The sequence below is a fragment of the Nycticebus coucang genome, chromosome 4 (genome assembly GCF_027406575.1).
Source record: "Nycticebus coucang isolate mNycCou1 chromosome 4, mNycCou1.pri, whole genome shotgun sequence".
Lineage (NCBI taxonomy): Eukaryota > Metazoa > Chordata > Mammalia > Primates > Lorisidae > Nycticebus > Nycticebus coucang.
Genome location: NC_069783.1, coordinates 130,652,663 through 130,676,928, shown reverse-complemented (window position 1 = coordinate 130,676,928; position 24,266 = coordinate 130,652,663). Strand labels below are relative to the sequence as shown.

The 24,266-nt window shown below is 48.6% G+C and overlaps 1 protein-coding gene across 1 annotated transcript in view; it reads left to right on the top strand.

Annotated features, from left to right (window-relative positions):
- The first annotated feature begins 206 nt into the window (after positions 1–206).
- Positions 207–24,266, top strand: part of KLHL22 (kelch like family member 22) — a 42,713-nt gene continuing 18,653 nt past the window's right edge. The window contains exons 1-4 of the mRNA XM_053588523.1: positions 207–346; positions 9,093–9,360; positions 18,905–19,070; positions 23,143–23,861. Coding sequence (XP_053444498.1) covers positions 9,137–9,360; positions 18,905–19,070; positions 23,143–23,861 — 1,109 coding nt within the window. The 5' untranslated portion in view covers positions 207–346; positions 9,093–9,136. The remainder of the gene's footprint in view (positions 347–9,092; positions 9,361–18,904; positions 19,071–23,142; positions 23,862–24,266) is intronic.

Sequence of the window (24,266 nt, the reverse complement as noted above, 5' to 3'; positions counted from 1 at the left end):
AGTGAATGAAGGTGGGGAATGTGTGCGTGAAGGTGGAAATGCGGGAAAAGGGGAACGAAGGAGTGGAGGAAGTACTAAGCGTGGGAGAGGAGGAAATGGATTTACACGGCTTGGACCTCGGCAAAAAGCACTCATTCATTCATTCATTCGCTCCTTTGTCGCGGCTGGGCGTCCCTACTGCGGCCTCCCGAAGCCGGGGCCGGAGCTCCAGGGGCTGAGGGCGCTCCGAGAGCGCCTGCGCGGCCCGCCCACGTGACGTCTGGGGCCCTGCCCCGCCGGCCTTCCTCTCGCCCCGCCCCCGACTCCCGCCTGCTGCGAGTGCGGCCTCGGCTTGCGGCGGCTTCAGGTCAGCTGTGAGACGTGGGCCGGGCGGCTGGGAGCGCGGGCAGCGGGCAGTGGGCAGTGGGCAGCGGGCAGGCGGGCAGGACCGGGGGCGAGCGAGCCGAGCAGGCGGCCCGGGGCGCGGGGGCGGGCGCGGGACGGGGGCACGGGGGCGGCGCCCTGAAGGGAGCCCGCGGCCTGACGTGGCGGGAGGGCGGCCGACGGGACCCCCGGGCGCGGCCGGGCCAGGTTCCGGGGCCTCTGCGCCGCTGCGGGCCCCGCGGGGCTCCTCGCTCCCGGGCGGGCCCAGTCGCCTGCGGCAGCCCCAGCGCGGCCTTCCGGGTCGCGACCCCCGGGGGCCTCGCAGGGGCGCCCTGCAACAGGCGGGCGGGTCGGGGCCCGGCGGGCGGACCTCGGACCTGGGCCTCCCCTAGCCTGGATTTCTTCAGTCGGGCGCCGGGGCCCCGAGAACCCAGCAGCGCCGGCCCCCCGGTTTCCTCAGGGGATTGGGGGATCGCGCTGTCAGTTGTGACTGGGTTACCCCAGCCCAGCCCGGCCCGGCGCGGCGCGCGGGCGCCTCTGCGGGGCCCCCTGGCTGCGGCCTCCGGGGGCCCGGCCCGGGCGCGCACAGATGCCCCTGTCTGCTCCCGGGAGGCTGGTCCAGAGCGGCCAAGCAGCGCCCCGTGGAAGGTTCCCGCTCAGGAAATCAGGACCCCCTGCCTTTGTTGCAGACCTTAACTCCGTATCATCCATGATGGGGCTCCTGGGGGGGATCTGCTCAGCGAACGGTGTTGGGTTGAAACTTCCTATGAAACGCTTTGGACTGTCACCTTTGAGTTCATAAAAATTCATACTGGGTCCTCCCGTTTGTGTCAACTTGGGACATAAAGCGTCCTTTCTGAAGCTTTGAAGAACTCAGAAGAGAGGGGCCTTTTGCTTGCGATGACTGGAATTGGGGTGCTATGGGATTTGGGGGAGGGAGTGGCTTACTCCAGGGAAGGATCAGGATGGAGTCTGACAAATCCGAGTTCTATGTAGGGAGCTTTAAAGAGCGGCCTTTAAGAAAGTCAGGCATTGGAAAGGAATCGCAAAGGATGTGCTGCGTTTTGATTTAAAAAATTTTGTCCATTACAGAAATGTAGTTATACTCAAAATGTTGTTTTTCCACCCAAATCAGCAAGAAACACTATTTGTAAGCTTGTCGTCTAAATCAGGTTCTTGCACTTCTGCTGGCTGGAGAATAAACTGGTACAACCTCCCTGGAGGGCAGTTTAGTAATGTTCATTAAATCCATGCATACAGTTAACGTGAGCTGCTTAAAATGTATCTAGGAAGATTTCCTTAGATAACTGCTACATGTGTGGCATATTTTAATGATTTTCAGTGTATGACTGTTTTCAGTAGCAAACAACTGGGGGAAACACAGATGTCTCTCACTAGGATTGGTGAAGAAAAACATTTATTCATGTGATAGAGTATGGGAGGGATATGAAGTTGTGCAAAAGCTGGTTAAAATGTTGTAGGTTGTAGGAATGTTGTAGATTGATAGATTGACCTGAGACTCTGTAGATGCCTTCTGAAGAATGTGCAGGAAAGTGGAATATAGTAGTTTCCTCTGAGAAGATCTGGTCGGGGCATAGATGGAAGGGTAATTTAAGTTGTTTTTTTTTTTTTTTTCCTTTTCAATTTGATTTACCTGAATTTATTACATGTTTGAAAATACATTTGAGAATTTTTTTTTTTTTGTTTGAGACAGTCTTACTATGTCGCCCTGGGTACAGTGCCTTGGCATCAAAGCTCAGAGCAACCTCCAACTCCTGGGCTTAAGCGATTCTCTTGCCTCAGCCTCCCGAGCAGCTGGGACTACAGGCGCCCGCCACAACGTCCGGCTATTTTTTGGTTGCAGTTTGGCCGGGGCTGGGTTTGAACCCGCCACCCTCGGTATATGGGGCCGGCGCCCTGCTCACTGAGCCACAGGCGCCGCCCTAGTTTTGCCATTTTAACCATTGCCTAGCATTCTGTTCAATCACAGTGCCATGATACCCATTCTCTTGGTGATGGCCAGTACTTGCTTGTATATGTGGTCTTAAGTGTTATTGCACTTGTACAGTTTCTTTAATTGTACTTGGTAAATGTGCTTTGCCTGCCCATGAACATGGTCCTCCTGTTTTGTTGTACTCGTTCTTACAGTAGATGTTTAGGGAGCAACTGCCATCTGTCCCTTCCCAAGATGGCAGAGGTGCTCTTGTGCTCACAGCAGGTAAGGACTCTGCTTGGGAGCTTGACATCTTTTGGGGCAGTCAGTCCTAGAGAAGGAGGCTCTCTTCATTCTCTGGTGGTGATGAGGAAACAGGTTTGGAGATAGGGGCCAAATGCACACGCGTGTGTGTGCAGCCCTGGTGATTTTGAGATGTTTGTAAGATAAATCCCCAGCCCTTAGAAGAACTGAATCTCCCGTTCGATTAGTGAAACATGTTTGTTGGGTGGCACCTGTGGCTCAGCGAGTAGGGCACCAGCCCCATATACCGAGGGTGGCGGGTTCAAACCCAGCCCCGGCTGAACTGCAACCAAAAAATAGCCGGGCGTTGTGGCGGGCGCCTGTAGTCCCAGCTGCTCGGGAGGCTGAGGCAGGAGAATCGTGGAAGCCCAAGAGCTAGAGGTTGCTGTGAGTCCTGTGACATCATGGCACTCTACCGAAGGCGGTAAAGTGAGACTCTGTCTCTACAAAAAAAAAAAAAAGAAAAAGAAAAGAAACATGTTTGTTGTCTTCATACATTTCTCCTTCTACAGATGGAGAAATGATTGAACTAGACCAGTGTTTTTCAACATTTTTTATGTCACGGCACACTTGAACCTCATAAACTTCTGTGGCACACTTAAATTATGTTGATCAAAACAATACAAAGTAAAAAAAAGAATATACTTACTGTGCTTTGAACTGCTTTCAAAAATAATTTAATTAGGTGGTGCCTGTGGCTCAAAAAAGTAGGGTGCCCATATACTGGAGGTGGTGGGTTCAAACCCGGCCCCTGCAAAAAACTGCAAAAAACTGCAAAAAAAAAAAAAGGATCTAATTTGGATCGGCGCCTGTGGCTCAAGGCGCTAAGGCGCCAGCCACATACCTCTGAGCTGGCGGGTTCAAATCCAGCCCGGCCCACCAAACAACAATGACAGCTGCAACCAAAAATTAGCCAAGCATTGTGGCGGGCGCCAGCTACTTGGGAAGTGGAAGCAGGAGAATTGCTTGAGTCCAGGAGTTGGAGGTTGCTGTGAGCTGTGAAGCCATAGCACTCTACCCAGGGTGACAGCTTGAGGCTCTGTCTCAAAAAAAAAGAAAAATTAATTAATGGTCTTTAAATATTTTTGAGGCACACCTAATATCCTTTCACAGCACAAAAGTGTGCCATGACACACTGGTTGAAAATCACTGAGCTTGGCTCTGTGCCTGTAGCTCAGTGGCTAGGGTGCCAGCCAAATACACCAGAGCTGGTGGGTTCGAAACCAGCCCCGGCCTGCCAAACCACAGTGACACCTACAACCAAAAAATAGCTGGGCATTGTGGCAGGCGCCTGTAGTTCCAGCTACTTGAAAGGCTGAGGCAAGAGAATCACTTAAGCCTGAGAGTTGGATGTTGCTGTGAGCTGTGATGTCACAGCGCTCTACCCAGGGCAACAGTTTGAGACTCTGTCTCAAAAAAAAAGAAAGAAAGAAAAAAAAATCATTGAGCTAGACTTTTACCAACATGCAGTCATGAGAGACAGACAGCCCTAGGTGGGAGGCTGAAGGTGTGCAGAGGAGGGCAGATATATCCCTTTTGGTCTAAGGACTGGTGATAGGTCAGGGAAGGAAAGGCTTGATGGAGAGTTTTTTGTTTTGTTTTGTTTTGTTTTTTGACACACAGTGGAGTTACTCTGTTGCCCTTGGTAGAGTACCGTGACATCATAGCTTATAGCAACCTCAAACTCCTGGGCTCAAGCAATTGTCTGGTCTCAGACTCCCAAGTAGCTGTGACTACAGGTGCCCACCACAATGCCTGGCTATTTTTTTTTTTTTTTTTTTTTGAGACAGTCTCAGACTGTTGCCCTGGATAGAGTGCCATGGTGTCACAGCTCACAGCAACCTCAAACTCTTGGGCTTAACTGATTCTCTTGCCTCAGCCTCCCAAGTATCTGGGACTACAGGCACCCACCACAACACCCAGCTATTTCTGTTGTTGTAGTTGTCATTGTTGTTTGGAAGGCCAGGCTGGATTCGAACCTGCCAACTCTGGTGTATGTGGCTGGCACCCTAGCCACTGAGCTGAGGCATGGAACCATGCCTGGCTATTTTTAGAGATGGGGTCTCTCTCTGGCTCAGGCTGATCTTGAACTCCTGAGCTCAAGCAGCCCTCCCATCTCATCCTCTCAGAGTGCTGGGATTACAGGCGTGAGGCACCATGCCCGACCTAATGGAGAGTTTTGAGTCAGGTCACAAGAGCCCTAAGCTTGAGGCAGCAGGGAGCCAGCACTTCAGAAGTCAGATAGCGCTCTCACAGGGGCATGTGGGGACCTCCATGGAGCCTGGAGAGGATGAGGCAAGAGGTAGGGAAACTGGTTGGGGCTCATTGCTGAGATCTGACCCACGGTGGTGGCCTTGGAAGAGTAGGGGGTGGGTGTCAGAGTTGGGGAAAAGCAGAAGGAATCAGAACTAGAGGGTCTTATACGGCACAAGGATTAAAAAGGAAAGGAGATAATTGAGGCCATGAGGTTTCCAATGTGGAAATGGTATCTGTACCAATAACAAAAATAGACCAGTTGGAGGGCTGCTGGCTGGATCAGACGCTGAGCTGGAGGGTGTGATCCGGAATGTAGGCTCTTGCAAAAGAAGAGTGGGCAGGAATAGGGTGTATTGGATGAAAGAAAGAGGTCAGAAAAGGGATTTTCTGTAGGGTGAAGTTTCCAGCCAAGAGACAGTCCTAAGCAAGAGTTGGTCAGCAAGTAGCACACCTTGGCCCTTGGCATCTCTGGGGCTCTGTTTAGAAAAACTAGTCAGTCCAGGGTGGGAATTAGGAATGAGTGGGTGGGCAGAAGTCCCAAGTCCAGGAGGCAGATGGTGGGGGGCAGACACAGAGGAAGTTACAGTAGGGTGTATTTGATGGGAAGCAGTAGAGGGTCCAGAGCGGACAGGTGCAGGAGGAGGAAGTGGGTGCCCTGAGCCTCAGTATTGAAGGAGACCTTTCCTTTTTGTTAAGTTTTATATTGGGATCTTTTTCTTTCCCTTTTTCTTTTTTATTTTATTTTCTTTTTTTGAGACAGCCTTAAGCTGTTGCCCTGAGTAGAGTGCTATGACATCACAGCTCACAGCAGCCTCCAATCCTGGGCTTAAGTGATTCTCCTGCCTCAGCCTCCCAAGGAGCTGGGACTACAGGCACCTGCCACAATGCCTGGCTATTTTTTGGTTGTAGTTGTCATTGTTGTTTGGCAGGCCTGGGCTGGATTTGAACCCTCAAGCTCTGGTATATGTGGCTCGCACCTTAGCTGCTTGTGCTACTGGCACCAAGCCTTATTTCTCTTTTTCTTTCTTTCTTTTTTTCTCCCTCTCCTTTTTGTTTGTTTTTTAAGATAGGGTCTCACTGTGTTGCGTGGGCTGGAGTGCAGGGCAGTGGCATTATCATTGCTCACTGCAACTTCAAATTCCTGGGCCCTAGTGATCCACCTGCTTCAGTATCCCAAGGACCTGGGACTACGGGCAGGCACAACCACGCCTAGCTAATTTCTTTTTCTGTGTGTGGAAACAGGTCTTGCTGTGTTACTTAGGCTGGTCTCGAACTGCTGGCCTCAAGTAAGCCTTCCATGTCCGCCTCCTAAAGTGCTGGGATTATAGGCATGAGCCATTGTGCCCAGCATATATTTCATTTTTTACTCTTTTTCTTTGGTTTTTGGCTGGGGCTAGGTTTGAACCCGCCACCTCCAGCATATGGGACCGGCGGCCTACTCCTTGAGCCACAGGCGCCGCCCTTTTTACTCTTTTTTTTTTTTAAAGCCTTTCTTTTCTTTTCTTTTTTAAAAATTATTATTCATTTATTTATTTATTTTGCAGTTTTTGGCCAGGGCTGGGTTTGAACCCGCCACCTCTGGCATATGGGGCCAGCGCTCTACCCCTTTGAGCCACAGGCGCCGCCCCTCATTTTTTACTCTAAAGATACATGGTCATGTGCCACATAAGGATGTTCCAATCAACAATGTACCAGACTATATATATGGTCCCATAATCTTATGATACTGTAGTTTTACTGTACTTTTTGTGTGTTTAGAGACATAATTAGGTACCATTGTGTTAACAGTTGTATACAGTATTCAGTACTGTGATATTGTGAAATACATATTTGGTTTTTGTCCCATTTCCTTGTATACAACTCCTAAAATCATCGGAATCTCCAACATGATGCTTTTTGTGTGTTGGTGAGGAGCCCTTAGGTAGCTTCGGGAATGGGGTGGGTCATAGTTAAAGATCAAAGCAAGATTAGAGGGTTGGAACCTTCAGCCCCACCTTCCAACCTCAGGAGAGGAGAAGAGAGGCTGAAGATAAGAGGCTGATCACCAGTGGTCATGCCTGAATAATAAAGATTTCATAAAACCCCAATGACTGGTTTCGGAGAGCTTCTGGATGGCTGAATCTGTGGATGTTCCTGGAGGGTGGAGCTCCTGGGGAGGGCACAGCAGCTGTGAACCACTCCCTGCAAGCCTTGCCCTGTGCATCTCTTCATCTGATAGCCTTTCTAATAAACCAGTACATGGAAGTGTTTTCCTGAATTCTAGAGAGAAGGTTGAGGGATCCTGTGCTTATAGCCAGTAGTCACAAGGACTGGTAAAACAACCTGGGGCTTGTGATTGGCATTGGACATGTTGGGCAGTCTTGGGGGCTGAGCCCTCCCTCTGTGAGATCTGACACTATCTCCATGTATTTAGTGTCTGAATTGAATTGGAGGACACCTTGCCAGTGTCTGCAGAACTGATGTTTGCTTGTTGGATGGGGAAGCCTATCCCAGCTCCACATACATTTGGTCACAGAAGTTATCTGTGTTGGTGGTACCTGTAGCTCAGTGGGTAGAGTGCCGGCCACATACACTGAGGCTGGTGGGTTCGAACCTGGCCCGGGCCTGCTAAACAACAATGACAACTACAACAATAATTAAAAAAAAAAATAGCTGGGTGCTGTGGTGGGCGCCTGTAGTCCCAGCTACTTGGAAAGCTGAGGCAAGAGAATTGCTTAAGCCCAAGAGTTTGAGGTTGCTGTGAGCTATGAAGCCACGGCACTCTACCCAGGGCAACAGCTTGAGACTCTGTCTCAAACAGAAAGGTCTTCTGTGTTGATTGTTGTGTGAGAGCAGAGGGAAGTTTCTGGTTTTCCCACTCAGAAGTACAGGAGCATGCTGTACAGATTTATGGCCTAGGAGCGATATCATATAGTCTAGGTGAGTAGTAGGCTACACCATGTAAGTTCTAAGTACACTCTATGTTTGCACAGGGATGAAATCAGCCTAACAGTGCATTTCTCTGAACATGTCCCTGTCTGTTCTGAGTGATACATGACTGTAGTAAGCAATTGGAGATAAAACACATTTTGGGGAGAGGAAAGTGGGGTGAGTTGAGACAGAGAGGGCAGATGTTTACCTGAGTGGCTATGCTATGCCTATAGAACATGACCCTGGGTGGCCAATTTTAGTTGGTCTGTGGCAAAAGTCTGTTTACAGTAGGTTTGTTTTACCAGGTGGGTTTCTGAGGCTTTCATTGAAGTCAGTTTGCATGTTTTTGAGCGGACCGACTCAATTATTAGATGGTAAACTTGAGTTTAAAGCATGAAGTACATAAATGTATCAGGTCCAGTCCAAGTTACTGTGTTTAATTCTCCAAACCTCAGAAAAGAAGGTAGGTCCTGGAAACAACCCTCCCCACTGGCCACGTCCCTGACCTTTGGGTTTGGGTCTCCTGACTCAGGCCTTGCTATTTTTATGCATCAGTTCCTGCCAGGGGTGCCCAATTTTGTTCTTTCTTAATGGGTGAGAGGAAGAGCTCTTGAGAATCTGGTATGTGCCAGTGCTGTATGTTCATTATTTTATCGGTTTTAGAATGCCCCAATGGGACAGATACTTTCATCCCCCCCTCCTTTTTATTTTTTGAGACAGAGCCTCAAGCTGTCACCCTGGGTAGAGTGCCATGGCATCACAGCTCACAGCAACCTCCAACTCCTGGGCTCAAGTGATTCTCCTGCCACTGTCTCCCAAGTAGCTGGGACTACAGGCGCCTGCCACAACACCTGGCTATTTTTTGGTTGCAGTCATCATTGTTGTTTGGCGGGCCTGGGCTGGATTTGAACCCACCAGCTCAGGTGTATGTGGCTGACGCCTTAGCCACTTGAGCCACAGGCACCAAGCCCTTTCATTTCCCTTTTTACAGTTGAGAAACCTTAGGACAGCTCAGGTTGGTCATATTCTAAGTCCATTATGGAAATGGACTCCAACCCAATCTGTCTTCCAAAATCCTTCTATTTGTGATGCTGAAAGAAATAAGATGGTATAAAAGATTTGGAGTATGAAGGGACATGGGTCATAAGGAAGAAGGCCAAGAAGAAATAGAGGTAGGAGAAGAGAGGGAATTAGGGGTTGTAGATCACAGGGAAAGCACAAATGAGCTGGAGGGAGGCACATGAGCATGAAGAGCTCAGATGCTGTGGCCCATGATGGTAGGCGTGTTGTCTGCCTGCTCACTTCCTCTCTCACTTCCTCTTGTCAGTTGACAGGCCGGGCCACAGTGACGAGGGTCTTGTGGCTATCAGGATGGCAGAGGAGCAGGAGTTCACCCAGCTGTGCAAGTTACCTGCACAGCCCTCCCAGCACTGCATCAACAACACCTACCGCAGCGCACAGCACTCCCAGGCCCTGCTCCGGGGGCTGCTGGCTCTCCGTGACAGTGGAATCCTCTTTGACGTTGTCCTGGTGGTGGAGGGAAGACACATCGAGGCCCATCGCATCCTGCTGGCTGCGTCGTGTGATTACTTCAGGTGCGTTCCCTACACGTGCTTTTATAAGGAAAATGACATAGGTAATCATAGCTCCAGTAGTGAGGGTGCTGGGAAAAATAATACATCTAAATAAAATACAATATAAAACCATACAACTAATGATTTTGTAGAAAAATAAATTGTCGGCACTTTACCAAAATCACAAAGCCCAGATGCTTCTCAGGGTAGCTGAGCCTCTTAGGAGCAGTCTCCAATGCCATATCAACTTTTTCAGAGCAGTTTCAGAAAAAGAAGGGAGGTTTTCAAAACTTTTTAGTACATTGGTGCCAAAACTGCACAAACAGCCAAAATACAAAAAGAAAACTAGCTTATTTGTGAATGACCATGTGAAAATCCTCAGGAGTGTCTGGCATGTGAAGCACCACCACACCTAATAGTAGTTTCAGAGCAGTAGATACCAGCCCAGGTGGGGTTGTTCTTAGAAGGAGAGATGAGTTCCATGCTAGGGAATCTTTCTTACAATGCATAGCATTGATGGATCAGTAGCAACCTAGAATATACTATGAATCTGCTCACATATCTTTAGAGCATATCTATGGATAGTGAATGACACATGTTCAGTATTCTCACAGTTAAAAAACATTTTGAGGTGAAAAGAGATTCCCAGTGAAATGCCAGTTTATCCTGCCCTTCTACCTCATTCCCTGATCCCATGGTAAACCACTTTTTATTTTATTTTATTTTTAATTTTATTTATTTATTTTTAGAGACAGTCTCACTTTATTGCCTTCAGTAGAGTGCTGTGGTGCCACAGCTCACAACAACCTCCAACTCCTGGGCTTAGGTGATTCTCTTGCCTCAGCCTCCTGAGTAGCTGGGACTATAGGCGCCCCCCACAATGCCCTGCTATTTTTTGATGCAGTTTGGCCTGGGTCGGGCTTGAACCTGCCACCCTTGGTATATGGGGCCAGCACCTACACACTGAGCCGCAGGCGCCATCCTTTATTTTTATTATTTATTATTTATTATTTTTTTTTGAGATAGAGTCAAGCTGTTGCCCTAGGTAGAGTGCCATGGCATCACAGTTCACAGCAACCTCAAACTCTTGGGCACAAGCTATTCTCTTTCCTCAGTCTCCCAAGTAGCTGGGACTACAGGCGCCTGCCACAACGGCCAGCTATTTTGTTGTTGTTGTTGCAGTTGTATTGTTGTTTAGCAGGCCCAGGCTGGGCTTGAACCCACCAGCTCTGGTGTATGTGGCTGGCGCTGTAACCCCTGAGCTACCGGCGCCGAGCCATTATTATTATTATTATTATTATTATTTTTGCAGTTTTGGCCGCGGCTGGCCTTGAACCTGCCACCCCAGGTATATGGAGCCGGCGCCCTCCTCCTTGAGCCACAGGCACCACCTGAGCCATTATTTTTTTTAATATTTTTATATTTATTTTAATTTTAATTTTATTTTTTTTTTTAAGACAGTCTCAAGCTGCCACCCTGGGTAGAGTGCCATGAGAACATCATAACTCACAGCAGTCTCCAACTCTTGGGCTCAAGCAATCCTTTTGCCTCAGTTTTTCTAGTTTTAGTAGAGACGGGGTCTCACTTCTGCTCAGGCTGATCTTGAACTCATGAGTGCAAGCAATCCACCTGCCTCGGCCTCCCAGAGTGCTAGGATTATAGGTGTGAGGCACTGTGCCCAGCCGGTAGACTAGTTTTGAAATGTTCCTATTCATCCATACATATTTTTTTTTTGTAAATGCTAGTTCACAATTCTGAAACTCCAAAAGTTCTGAAATTGCACTGTTTCCCTTTTTTTTCCTAAGAACTCTTCTGAAATATAAAATTGAACTTTTCTTTTTTTCTTGAGATAGGGTTTTGCTTTGTACCTCGGCTGGAGTACAGAGGCAGGATTATAGCACACTGCAACCTTGACCTCCTGGGCTCAAGCCATCCTTCTGCCTCAGCCTCCCAAGTAGCTGGGACTACAGGTTCAAGCCATCATGCCCAGCTGGGTCTCCCTATGTTGCCCAGGCTAGTCTCGAACTCCCAGCTTCAGGTGATCCTCCTTCAACATCAGTATCACAGGCTTGAGCTACTGAGCCTTAAGTTGAACATTTTAAAAAATTGGTTGGTATAAATTTATTAAACCACAGAACTTACTCCAAACTGATATAAAGCTAATTATGTTTTTTTTATTCTACTTACTGTAAGTCTTTATACATTTTGTGCTGAGAACATTAAAATGTTTGAATATGGAATGATGATTCAGATCCCCTGGGTGTAACATCCTATATGGCATGTGTACAATATTTCTCATGTTGAAACCTGAATTCTGAAAATTTTAAGCTTTAAGGATTTGTACCAGAGATCAAGTGCCTTAACAAGTTGACAAAGGAAATTTTTCTCTCCTCCCCCACCTGACATCAGAGGTAGCACATGGGTGTGTCACTGTGCACCTTGTGATGCCCTGAGAATCCCAGGCACCAGCAGCAGAGGTAGCCCTCGTTCTCTGTGGAGGTTCTGTGGTATCTACATCCTCCATTTATTTGATCTGTCCCTTGCTGCTATGCCTGGGAACATCTTTTTTAATTGTAATACATACATAAAAACATAAAACTTACTATCTTAACCTTTTTTTTTTTAACTGTACAGTTCAGTAGTGTTATTTATATTCACAATTTTGTGAAACAGATCTCCAAAACCCAGAACTTTTTTATTTTTTAGAGACAGAGCCTCAAGCTGTTGCCCTGAGTAGAGTGCTGTAGCATCACAGCTCATAGCAACCTCCAAGTCCTGGGCTCAAGCGATTCTCCTGCCTCCACCTTCCAAGTAGCTGGGACTACAGGCACCTGCCACAACGCCCAGCTATTTTTTGGTTGCAGCCGCCATTGTTGTTTGGTAGGCCCAGGCTGGATTTGAACCTGCCAGCTCAGCTCAGGTGTATGTGGCTGGCACCTTAGCAGCTTTTTTTACCAGGGCCGGGTTTGAACCCACCACCTCCGGTATATGGGGCCAGTGCCCTACTCCTTGAGCCACAGGTGCTGCCCATCCAGAACTTTTTTATCTTGCAAATCTGAAACTTTTTTATGTTGCAAATAATAAACTCCCAGCAACCACCACTCCCCTTTCTGTCTCTGAGTTTGACTGCTTCAGGTACCTCTTAAGTAGAATCATGCAGCATTTATCTTTTGTGACTGGCTTGTTTCACTTAGCATAATATCCTCAAGGTTTATCTGTGGTGAAACATGTGACGAGATTTCCTTCTTTTTTTTTTTTTATTTCCTTCATTTTTAAAGCTGAATAGTATTTCATTGTATGGCTGTACTAATTTTGTTTGTCCATCCACTGCTTTTACCTCTTGGCTATCATGAACAATGCTGTAATGAATGCAGGTGTACAAATATCTCTTTGAGACACTGTTTTTAGATTCTTTTGGCTGTATACCTTGAGGTCAGATTGCTGGATCATGTAGTACTGTGTTATTAATTTATTTTGAGACAGTCACACTCTGTTGCCTAGGTTAGAGTGTCATGTATCAGCCTAGCTCACGGCAACCTCAGACTTATGCCTCAGCCTCTCAAGTTGCTGGGATTACAGGCACCCACCACAATGTCCATCTAATTTTTTTGTTTTTGGTGGAGATGGGATCTTGTTCTTGCCCAGGCCGGTTGTGAACTCCTGAGCAGGCAATTCACGCACCTTGGCCTCTTAAGAGTGCTAGGATTACAGGTGTGAGGCACCTTGCCCAGCCAGTTATTCTATTTTTCAATTTTTTTTTTTTTTTTTGAGACAGAGTCCCACTATGTCCCTCTCGGTAGAGTGCTATGGCATCACAGTTCACAGCAACCTCAAACTCCTAGGCCTAAGCGATTCTCTTGCCTCAGCCTCCCAAGTAGCTGGAACTACAGGCACCTGCCACAACATCCAGCTAATTGGTTGTAGTTGTCATTGTTGTTTGCCAGGCCAGGCTGGATTTGAACCCACCAGCTCCAGTATATGTGGCTAGTGCCTTAGCCACTGAGCTATAGGCACCGAGCCTATTTTTAATTTTTTGAGGAACCAAACACGCAGTTGTATCGTTTTACATTCCTACCAACAGTGCACAAGGGTTGTAGTTTCTCTGCATCTTGCCAATACTTGTTATTTTCTGGGTTTTTTTTTTGAGACAGAGTCTCACTCTGTTGCCCCAGGCTAGAGTACTATGGCTTCATAGCTCACAGAATCCTCAAACTCTTGGGCTTGAGCAATCTTCTTGCCTCAACCTCCTGAGTAACTGGGACTATAGGCACCTGCCACCATGCCTGCTAGTTTTTCTATTTTTAATAGAGATGAGGTTCTCATTTTTTTTTTCTTTTGTAGAGACAGAGTCTCACTATACTGCCCTCGGGTAGAGTGCCGTGGCGTCACTCGGCTCACAGCATCACAGCAACCTCTAACTCTTGGGCTTATGCGATTCTCTTGCCTCAGCCTCCCAAGCAGCTGGGACTACAGGCGCCCGCCACAATGCCCAGCTATTTTTTTGTTGCAGTTTGGCCGGGGCTGGGTTTGAACCCACCACCCTCGGCATATGGGGCCAGCGCCCCACTCACTGAGCCACAGGCGCGAGTCTTACTTTGACAACCTTGGTAGAGTGCTGTGGCATCACAGCTCACAGTAACCTCCAACTCCTGGGCTTAGGTGATTCTCTTGCCTCAGCCTCCCAAGCAGCTGGGACTACAGGTGCCAGCCACAACAACCTGGCTATTTTTTGTTTCAGTTCGTCCCGGGCCGGGATCAAACCCACCACCCTCGGTCTATGGGGCCAGCGCCCTACTCACTGAGCCACAGGCGCCGCCTTCACTTTTTTCTTTCTTTTTTTTTTTTGAGACAGAGTCTTACTTTCTTGCCCTCAGATGGGGCTGTAGTGTCATAGCTCATAGCAACCTCAAACTCTTAGGCTCAAGAAATCCTCTTGCCTCAGCCTCCCAAGTAGCTAGGACTACAGGTGCCTGCCACAATGCCCAGCTATATATGTATTTTTTTTTTTTTGGAGACAGAGCCTCAAGCTGTTGCCCTGGGTAGAGTGCCATGGCATTACAGCTCATAGCAACCTCCAACTCCTGGGCTCAAGCGATTCTCCTGCCTCTGCTTCCCAGGTAGCTGGGACTACAGGTGCCCACCATAACGTCCGGCTATTTTTTGGTTGTAGCTGTCATTGTTGCTTGGTGGGCCTGGGCTGGATTTGAACCCACCAGCTCAGGTGTATGTGGCTGGCGCCTTAGCCGCTTGAGCCACAGGTGCCGAGTCTATTTTGTTTTTTTTTAAGAGACGAGGTCTCCCTCTTGCGTAGGCTAGTCTCGAACTCCTGAGTTCAAACAACCTACCTGCCTCCACTTCCCAGAGTGCTAGGATTACAGATATGAGCCTCTCTTCTTTTTTTATAGTGGTTATACTAATGGATATAAGGTGTGAACATCTTAAAATTTTTTCCTCTGTAAAGTTTTTATTTTGACATAATTTCTTAGTTACTGAAAGGCTGTGAGTGTAAGAATTAAAAATCTGGCCAGGTGTCGTGGCTCACACCTGTAATCATAGCACTCTAGGAGGCCAAGGTGGGTGGATTGCTGGAGCTCAGGAATTTGAGACCAGCCTGAGCAAGAGCAAGATCCTGTCTCTACTAAAAGTAGAAAAATTAGCTGGGCATGGTAGTGGAGGCTTATAGTCCCAGCTACTCCCAAAAGATTGCTTGATCCTAGGAGTATGAGGTTGCTGTGAGCTATGATGACACAGCACTCTACCCAGGGTGACAGAGTCAGACTCTGTCTCAAAAAAAAAAAAAAAGAAACTATTTTTGATGAAATAAAAGGAAAAACAAACAAAATAAAGGAGTAGATGTATATTTTATTTTTTTTTTGGGCTCCATTTCACTTTTAAAAATTCTTTTCTTTTCTTTTTTTGCAGTTTTTAGCCGGGGCTGGGTTTGAACCCGACACTTCTGGCATATGAGGCCAGGGCCCTACTCCTTTGAGCCATAGGTGCTGCCCTAAAAATCTTTTATTTTAAAAGATTTAGGTCAGGTACAGTAGCTAATGGCTATAATCCCAGGATTTGAGGAAGCTGAGGCAGGAGGATCATTTGAGACCAAGAGTTGGAGACCAGCCTCAGCAATGTAGCTAGACCCCATCTCTAAAAAAAAAAAAAAAAAGCTTGGCACCTGTGGCTCAAGCGGCTGAGGCGCCAGCCACATACATCTGAGCTGGCAGGTTCGAATCCAGCACGGGACCGCCAAACAACAATGACAGCTGCAACCAAAAATAAAAATAGCTGGGTGTTGTGGTGGCTACTTGGGAGGCGAAGGCAGGAGAATCACTTGAGCCCAGGAGGTGGAAGTTGCGGTGAGCTGTGATGCCACTGCACTCTACCCAGGGGGACAGCTTGAGGCTCTGTCTCAAAAAAAAAAAAAAAAGAAAATTAAAGGCCAGGGCAGTGGCTCACACCTGTAATCCTAGCACTTTGGGAGGCCAAGGTGGGTGGATTGCCTGAGCTCAGGAGTTCAAAACCAACCTAAGCAAGGGTAAGATCCTGTCTTTAAAAAATAGCTGGACATTGTGGTGGGTACCTTTAGTCCTGGCTACTTGGGAAGCTGAGGCAAGAGAATCTCTTGAGCCCAAGAGTTTGAGGTTGCTCTGAGCTAAGATGCCATGGTACTCTACTGAGGGCAACAAAGTGAAACTCTGTCTCAAAAAAAAAAAAAAAATTAAAAGTTGGTTGGGCATGGTGGCATTTGCCCATAGTCTTAGCTACTCTGGAGGATGAAATGGGAGAATCACTTAAGCCTGGAGGGTTGCTTGCCTCTAGGAGGTAGAGGTTACAGTGAGCTGTGATCATGCTACTGCACTCCAGCCTGGGCGACAGAGTAAGATCCTGTCTATTACAAAAAAAAGTAATGACATCCTTTGCAAAGAGGGAGGCAGCCCTGCGTACACAGGCATGGATCAGTTTCCAAGCTGTATCTTAAGTAAAAACAAAGTAAGATGCAGGACATGACTGTTCTGATGATAGCTCTGCCCTTAGGAGGGGAGCTAACTGATAACTGGAAGCTGAGAGGAGGGGATTTTCACCACCACCTTTTATATTTTAAATGTGATACCTACTCAAAAATACATTGTGAAAATAACTATTCTTATCATCTCAGTGTTACTGTCATATTTAAGTTTTTAGCCCTAACCCCCAGCCTTTTACTTCCAAGCACCTGATCATCCCTACTTGGATATCCCACAGGTATCTCACACTAACCATGCCAGGACAGGACTCTCAACTGTCCCATTCCGATCAGGTTTTCCCTTTTCTTTTTTTGGCTGGGGCTGGGTTTGAACCCGCCACCTCTGGTATATGGGGCCGGCACCCTACTCCTTTGAGCAATAGGCACCGCTGAAATAAACATTCTTTTTTTATTTTATTTTTTGCAGTTTTTGGCCAGAGCTGGGTTTGAACCCGCCACGTCCGGCATATGGGGCCGGTGCCCTACTTCTTTGAGCCACAGGCACCGCCCCGCTTTTCTTTTTTCTAATTTTTTATTATTTCTTTCTTTCTTTCTTTACTGAGACAGAGTCTCATCGTGTCGCCTCAGTAGAGTGCTGTAGCGTCACAGCTCACAGCAAACTCAAACCTCTGGGCCCAAGAGATTCTCTTGCCTCAGCCTCCCAACTAGCCAGGATTACAGGCTCCAGCCACAACACCTGGCCATTTTTTTGTTGCAGTTGTCATTGTTGTCCAGCTGGCCCAGGCTGGCCTTGAACCCGTCAGCCTCTGTGCATGTGGCCTGTGCCATAACCACTGTGCTACAGATGCTGAGCCAGTTTTTTTTTTTTTTTTTGAGACAGAGTCTCACTTTATTGCCCCTGGTGGAGTACTGTGGTGTCACAGCTCATAGCAACCTCCAACTCCTGGGCTTAGGAGATTCTCTTGCTTCAGCTTCCTGAGTAGCTGGGACTACAGGTGCACACCACAACACCTGGCTTTTTTTTTTTTTTTCCTCGCAGTTTTTGGCCAGGGCTGGGTTTGAATCCGCCACCTCCAGCATATGGGCTGGCACCCTACTCCTTTGAGCCACAGGCGCCACCTACCTGGCTATATTTTTGTTGCAGTTTGGCCGGGGCCTGGTCAAACCTGCCACCCTTGGTATATGGGGCCGGCGCCCTACCTACTGAGCCACAGGCACCGCCTGTCCAAGCCAGTTTTTATTATTTTTTATTATTTTTAAATGTTTTTAGGTTTTCCCTTTTCAATAGAGAGTCCCTGTTTACCAGCTGCTTCATCCAGCAGACACCCAAGTCTTCCAGGTCCTGCTGGCTTTAGCCTGTCAGCAGGTTCTCTCCATTGTGCCCCAGAGTTGTCTCAACTGGTGCTCTCCAGCCACACTGACCTCCCAGGGCCAGGGTCACCCCTGGCCTGCAGGCCAGCAGGAACCTCTGGCCTCACTGGTCATCCATCTTCCAGGGGCCCCTCCTCCGGCACCTGGGTCTGAAGGCCAGGCAGCACATACCACTCTCTGCATAAATTCCGCAAAGCAGCATCTCACTATGCTCAGATTTCAGTCCAGACTGTCCATGCCTGGTCCTGTGTCCTGTTTACTTTCTCCTTATCTTGGCTTCTTTGCATGCCAAGCTCGTCCTTGCCCCAGGACTGTGCACCTGCCTCCTCCACTTGGGATGTTCTCCCCTGGCTGGCCACTTGTGGCTCTCAGCCTCCTCCTTAGGCCTCATACTCCCAGCCAGTAACTCCTAGATCAGGTGACCTGTTGAGTTTCTTCCTAGCATTTTCACCATCTGAAATCCCTTGTTTCTTTTTTTCTTTCTTATTGTCTTGTCTTTGTTTGCTAGTATTAAACTTGCACTGAGGAATCTTGCCAGTTTACTTCACCATTACTCCTTCTTTTTGAATGCTACTTGGCATTCGTTAGGAGCTGAAAAAAATGTGTTGAATGGAGTGACTTTTATTATTTGTTTCCTGTTAATTAAGTCATTCTATTGAGATGTGCTCTGGAGTTGCTACTGCTCTGAACCAGGAACTGCACTAATGGGCACAGCACAAAGCAAGCATTAGAGGTGGGTCTGCCCTCCTGAGGCTCACCTGGGACCACAGCATGGCTGCCCAGAGTTGGTCAGGATTCTTTCATAGGACTGCTCCCAAGTGCAGGCTGTTTGCTTAGAGCACAGAACAGTCAGCCCACCTCATGCTGGCTCCAACATGAACACTTTTTTTTTGAGACAGAGTCTCACTATGTTGCCCTCCATAGAGTGCCGTGGTGTCATAGCGCACAGCAACCTCAAACTCTTGGGCTTCAGCGATTCTCTTGCCTCAGTCTCCCAAGTAGCTGGGACTGCAGGCGCCCGCCACAATGCCCAGCTACTTTTCTGTTGCAGTTGTCATTGTTGCTTAGCTGGCCCGGGCTGGGTTCAAACCCACCAGCCTTGGTGTATGTAGCCAGCTCCGAAACCACTGAGCTATGGGCGCCAAGCCAGCCTGAATACTCTTGCTCTTTGCAGCCTTGGCCTGTGTCCTGATCAGTATAACTCCATTTTCTTGTCTCTTCACTTTGCAGAGGAATGTTTGCTGGGGGATTGAAGGAGATGGAGCAGGAAGAGGTCCTGATCCACGGAGTGTCCTACAATGCCATGTGTCAAATCCTGCATTTCATATACACCTCCGAGCTAGAGCTTAGCCTGAGCAATGTGCAGGAGACACTGGTGGCCGCCTGCCAGCTCCAGGTGAGGCTTGCCTTGTCAAGAAAGGCAGACCCGCACCCAGGCAGGGTTCCCCATGATGCCTGCCAGGCAGTAGCATTTGCTGAAAGGTGGGGTCAGGAGGGCAGGGACACGGAGCAGTGAAAGAGGCCACAGAGCACAGACGAGGCTCTGGGGTCATGCCCTGACAGCTAGAGTGCAGTGCTGTAACACCCCTGACCCAGGCTCCTCGTCTGCTTTTGCCCGCTGTTCATTTGCTGCTTCCTTCACTCAGCCTAACTCCCTGTCATTGAAAGGACCCTGTATGCAGGCAAGTGAGCTGAACTCAGGGCCATGTATATGGGATGTCTCCTTGGGGATCTGGTGATCCCGAGTGTCCCCAGCATTGCTACCAAGGCCCTTTCTGCTTGTCCCTGTGCTCAGCTGCTTGTATCTCTTGAAAAACATTTTTCTATTATTGAATTTCAAATAACTTATTTTTTACAGAATTCAAAAGGTTTTCTGAGGCTGTGATAGTGGTTTTACATTTGAATCTCAGTGGTGTGGTGCAGATACATGGGGCTCGCCCTGTAGGTGCCTTTGAGTTATCGTCAGAGGCCTAGTCTGGGTTAAATGTCATTTCTTCCCACATTTCTTGAAAGTGAAACAAAATGCTATGCCGAGTTCATCATTCTGACATCTCTTCAGATGAAAACTTAAGTCATAGGAAATCCAACCTTTTAGGGGCACTTGGAGGTCCTGCCCTGCATAGCAGGGCCCTGGCAGCCTCCCCGTGCCCTGTTTTCAGATTGTCAGGTTGGAGGTGCTCCATAACAGAATTTCCCCATGTTCTTTTGTATGGAGATCTCTTCTGTTTGGGAAACCTCAGCCAGTAATCTGCCTTTGCAGCAGTTAACGCCTCTTTCAGCTGCTTCTGGAACATTTCTTCCTCCGTGCCTGCTGCCTTCCTAGAGCTTCCTTCCCAGCCGCCCCGTTCTGTGTGTCCTATGACTGTCCTGCCAGCACCCTGGGCTCGGGCTGGGGGTGCTCCTTGAGCCTTTCACCTTCTTCATTCCCTATATCCAAATTTATACGAGTTATCCTTGTCAGTATTGCTTGTAGCCATCGCTGTTCTCTTTTTCCATTTCTTTCATCTTGGTCCTGGCCTCCATTTCTACCTTCTCTTTCCTGTATCAATCATCCACACTCATACCAAATCGTCTTCCCAAATACTGCTTTCCATCCTCCTCAGTCACCATGGAGGCCTGTGGTCTCTTCTCACAGGCTTGGCCAGTGCTCCTGGACCATCTCCCTAGTGCCTCTGAGGCCATCTCAGGGGCAGCAACTCCCTTTGTTAATTGACATTGGGGGCTTCTCTGCCATACTTATTTAGAGCAGGTTTTACCTGGCATAACAGTGTTGAGTCCATAGGCCTACCAGGTCCTGTTTGTTCATGTAGCTCATGCCAGCTGGTAGCTTGTGCTTCGTGTGCTATGTCTTGCACTTGGCCTGGGATCAGATTCTTCACAGTGTCCCTGGGGGCCTGGTCTGAATCCCAGCAGGCCTATCCCCATGGGGTTCCAAGCAAACATAGTCCCTTGTCTGAGCTCCTCGTGGAGCTCCTGCCTGAGCCAGGCCTAGGTTGGTTCCCCTGTGAGTCTCCACTGGGCATCAGGCTTGGAGCTTTGAGGACAGAATGGGAAGGTGAGGCAGCAGAGTCGGCTCAAGAAGCTGCTGTTCAGGCTCTCTCAGCTCTGTTTGCACTCACAGTCAACCCAGAGCCTGGTCTTTAGGACCCTGGCCCATGATAAACCAGAAGAAGCGTTTTTACAAGAAGAGGCAAAGCAAAAACGCCTGAAAAGGAGTAAAATGGAAGGCCAAGTGAAGACATTCAGGGCTTAATGAGGCTCCCTGGGGGACATTTCAGGTAAGCACATCCCTGCCTGAGAGTTGGCAGGTGTCTTCTTCTGCCCTTAAGATATCACCTGGCAAGCAAGCATTTAGATGTCTTTTGACTTAAAAAGACAGTCTCACTTTGCTGTTCAGGCTAGAGCACTGTGGTGTCAGCGTAGCTCACAGCAACCTCAAACTCCTGGATTCAAGCGATCCTCCCCAGCTTCCTGAGTAGCTGGGATTGCAGGCGCCTCCTCAACACCAGGCTAATCTTTCTATTTTTGGTAGAGATGGGGTCTCGTTCTTGCTCAGGATGGTCTCAAAGTCCTGAGCTCAAGTGATGCTACCACCTCAGCCTCCCAGAGTGCTGGGATTACAGGTGTGAGCCACCGCACCTGGCCTAAAAAAGTTTTCTTTCATGGTATTGATAAGCTTTAAGTATTAGCAAAATTACTCTATGTACATAGTAAGTTTGCTGATCCTGGATAAACCAGATATTCCCATTTTTAGAAACCATTTTGTCCCAGTGAACTCATGGCTGGAATCGTCTCAAAAATCAGTGGCAGGTAAGTTCCCACAAGGGAGTGTCCCAAACTGCTCAAGATGGGCTAGTTGGGATTCCAAAGAAAGAAGCCAGCGTGGTCAGACCAAAGCATGTATTAGGGGAACTTATATACAGGCTGCATACACTGCAGTGTTTCCTAGCAGTTAACTGCAGGAGAAAAGACGGTTTAACCAGGTGTATCCAAGGTGAGGGACTCAGCGTATGGGGCTTACATGAGGGTATAAGGAACTTAGCTCTGGCAGGGCCGGTTTCTTTCAGTGTTCTGGACAACAACATAGGTGTCTATCAGTGCCTGGGGATGTTCAAGGCCTGGGTTTGGGCTCAAGCATGCTGGGAAAATCTTGAAGCTGGCTGGGTCACAGCATCAAAGTACTCTGTGATTATTCATTAGGACAAAGAAGGAAAGGTGGGTGATATTGGGAGACCCTAGACAATCTCTAAAATCCTGCTTTCTTAAAGAATTTAATCAACATGCAGGGGTGGTGGCTCACACCTATTATCTGGGAGGCCAAGGTGAGTGGATCACTTGAGCTCAAGAATTCAAGACCTGCCTGAGCAAGAGTGAGAACCTGTCTTTACTAAAAATAGAAAAATTAGCTGGGCATGGTGGTGGGCACCTGTAGTCCCAGCTACTCCCAACTTCTCAGGAGGCTAAGGCAGGAGGATTGCTTGAGCCCAGGAGTTTGATGTAGCTGTGAGCCAGTTTGAGGCCATGGCACTCTATCCTGGCAACAGTCTAAGACTCTGTGTCAAAAACAAAGAAACATCTCATTTGCTATCCCATGGGGTTTTCCCCAGGGCCCTTCCCTTTGTCTCTCTTACCCTGCTGTGCTTGGTTATTTGATCACAGGGCTGCCCTCATTACCGGTTGCTGTCCTCTCTTTTGCCCTCCTTTAAGTGCCTCCCTATGGTTAGGGAAGGGGTGAGGCAGCCACCTAGGAGCCCCCGCACTACTAGAGCCAAGTGGGTCTTGACCCAGGCAGGGACCTCAGCATGGCTTACCTGCTTTGCAAGAATTCTGAGTCAGGTTCCCACAGGTGAGCTGGGCAAGTGTCTGGAGCACCCTGCTGGCAGCCCTGAGTGCTCCTGGGGCACTGGGTGGGAGTTCCGGCAGGAGAAAAGAGCTGAGTGTGTGTTTTCAGCCTTCAAACCTTTGGAGAGGCAGACTCTTCTGAGGAGTCCTGGGTGAGGGGTAGTCTTGGGTCCCTTCTAAAGCAGGATATTTTGGCACTGTGGCCATGTGTGCTTCATCCTGTTTTTCTGGAGAGCCAGTACTTTGATCAAAGGGAATTGACATGTATCAAGGGTCTGCTCTGTGCTAGGTGGCTCCTATGCCCACTCTGGTTTTCAGTGTATTCCTCTGCATTTAACTATCTCTGCTTTATGGATAAGGAAACTGAGACTCAGAGGTCGAGGACATGCTGTGCATCTCTCATTTGGTATGTTTCCAAACCAGGCTTTCAGCTCAGTCAGTGTGCAGTAAGCCACAGTTGTCCCCAGTGCATTGGGAAAGGTTAGGGACAACTGAGGGCTTCTGCTTTACTTTCCCCTCCGGGTAGCCATATTTCTGCTGTCTCTGGGCACCCCCTGCTGTCTCCCTGGCTACCCCCATATGCTCTTAGCCAGCTCAGGCATGAATAGGTGTCATTTTCTTGGCAGATCCCAGAAATTATTCATTTCTGCTGTGATTTCCTTATGTCTTGGGTGGATGAGGAGAACATCCTTGATGTCTACCGGCTGGCAGAGCTGTTTGACTTGAGGCGCTTGACCGAGCAGCTGGACACCTACATCCTCAAGAACTTTGTGGCCTTCTCGCGGACTGACAAGTACCGCCAGCTTCCACTGGAGAAGGTCTATTCCCTCCTCAGCAGCAATCGCCTAGAAGTCTCCTGTGAGACGGAGGTGTACGAGGGCGCCCTCCTCTACCATTACAGCCTGGAGCAGGTGCAGGCTGACCAAATCTCGCTGCAGGAACCTCCCAAGCTCCTTGAGACAGTTCGATTTCCTCTGATGGAGGCTGAGGTTCTCCAGCGGCTTCATGACAAGCTGGACCCCAGCCCACTGAGGGACACAGTGGCCAGTGCCCTCATGTACCACCGTAATGAAAGCCTGCAGCCCAGCCTACAGGGCCCACACACGGAGCTGAGGTCAGACTTCCAGTGTGTTGTCGGCTTTGGGGGCATTCATTCCACACCATCCACTGTCCTCAGTGACCAGGCCAAGTACCTGAACCCTCTGCTGGGAGAGTGGAAGCACTTCACTGCCTCCTTGGCCCCCCGCATGTCCAACCAGGGCATTGCAGTGCTCAACAACTTTGTGTACTTGATCGGAGGGGACAACAATGTTCAAGGATTCCGAGCCGAGTCCCGATGCTGGAGGTGGGTCAGGGTGCTTGTTGGTTATTTTGTCTACAGGTGATACAGGGGTGTCATGGGCTGAGGGGCTGGTCAAGGTTACATTACTCAAGGGCACATCACCAAAGGTGATGGTGGCCTCTCAGCTCTCACATGAGCATCATGGCTTGTCAGGGGTGCACCTGTGTTATGGAATGAAATCCAGGTGAATTCAGAGGGCTTGGACTGTGATGAGTTAAGGAAAAGGGGCACCTGGATTGCCTCTTTCCTGTGTGTCCCCATTTCTTTTCAGAAACCCTCTCACCCTGGACCCCTGTGTATGTGGCCATGTTGGGGAAGGCCTGATTGTGAGTGCACTGGGCAGGAGAGGGAGCCGTGGCAGGAAGGGCAGTTAAGGCCTGGAAGGAGAGGACCTGAGAGCTAGAGAGT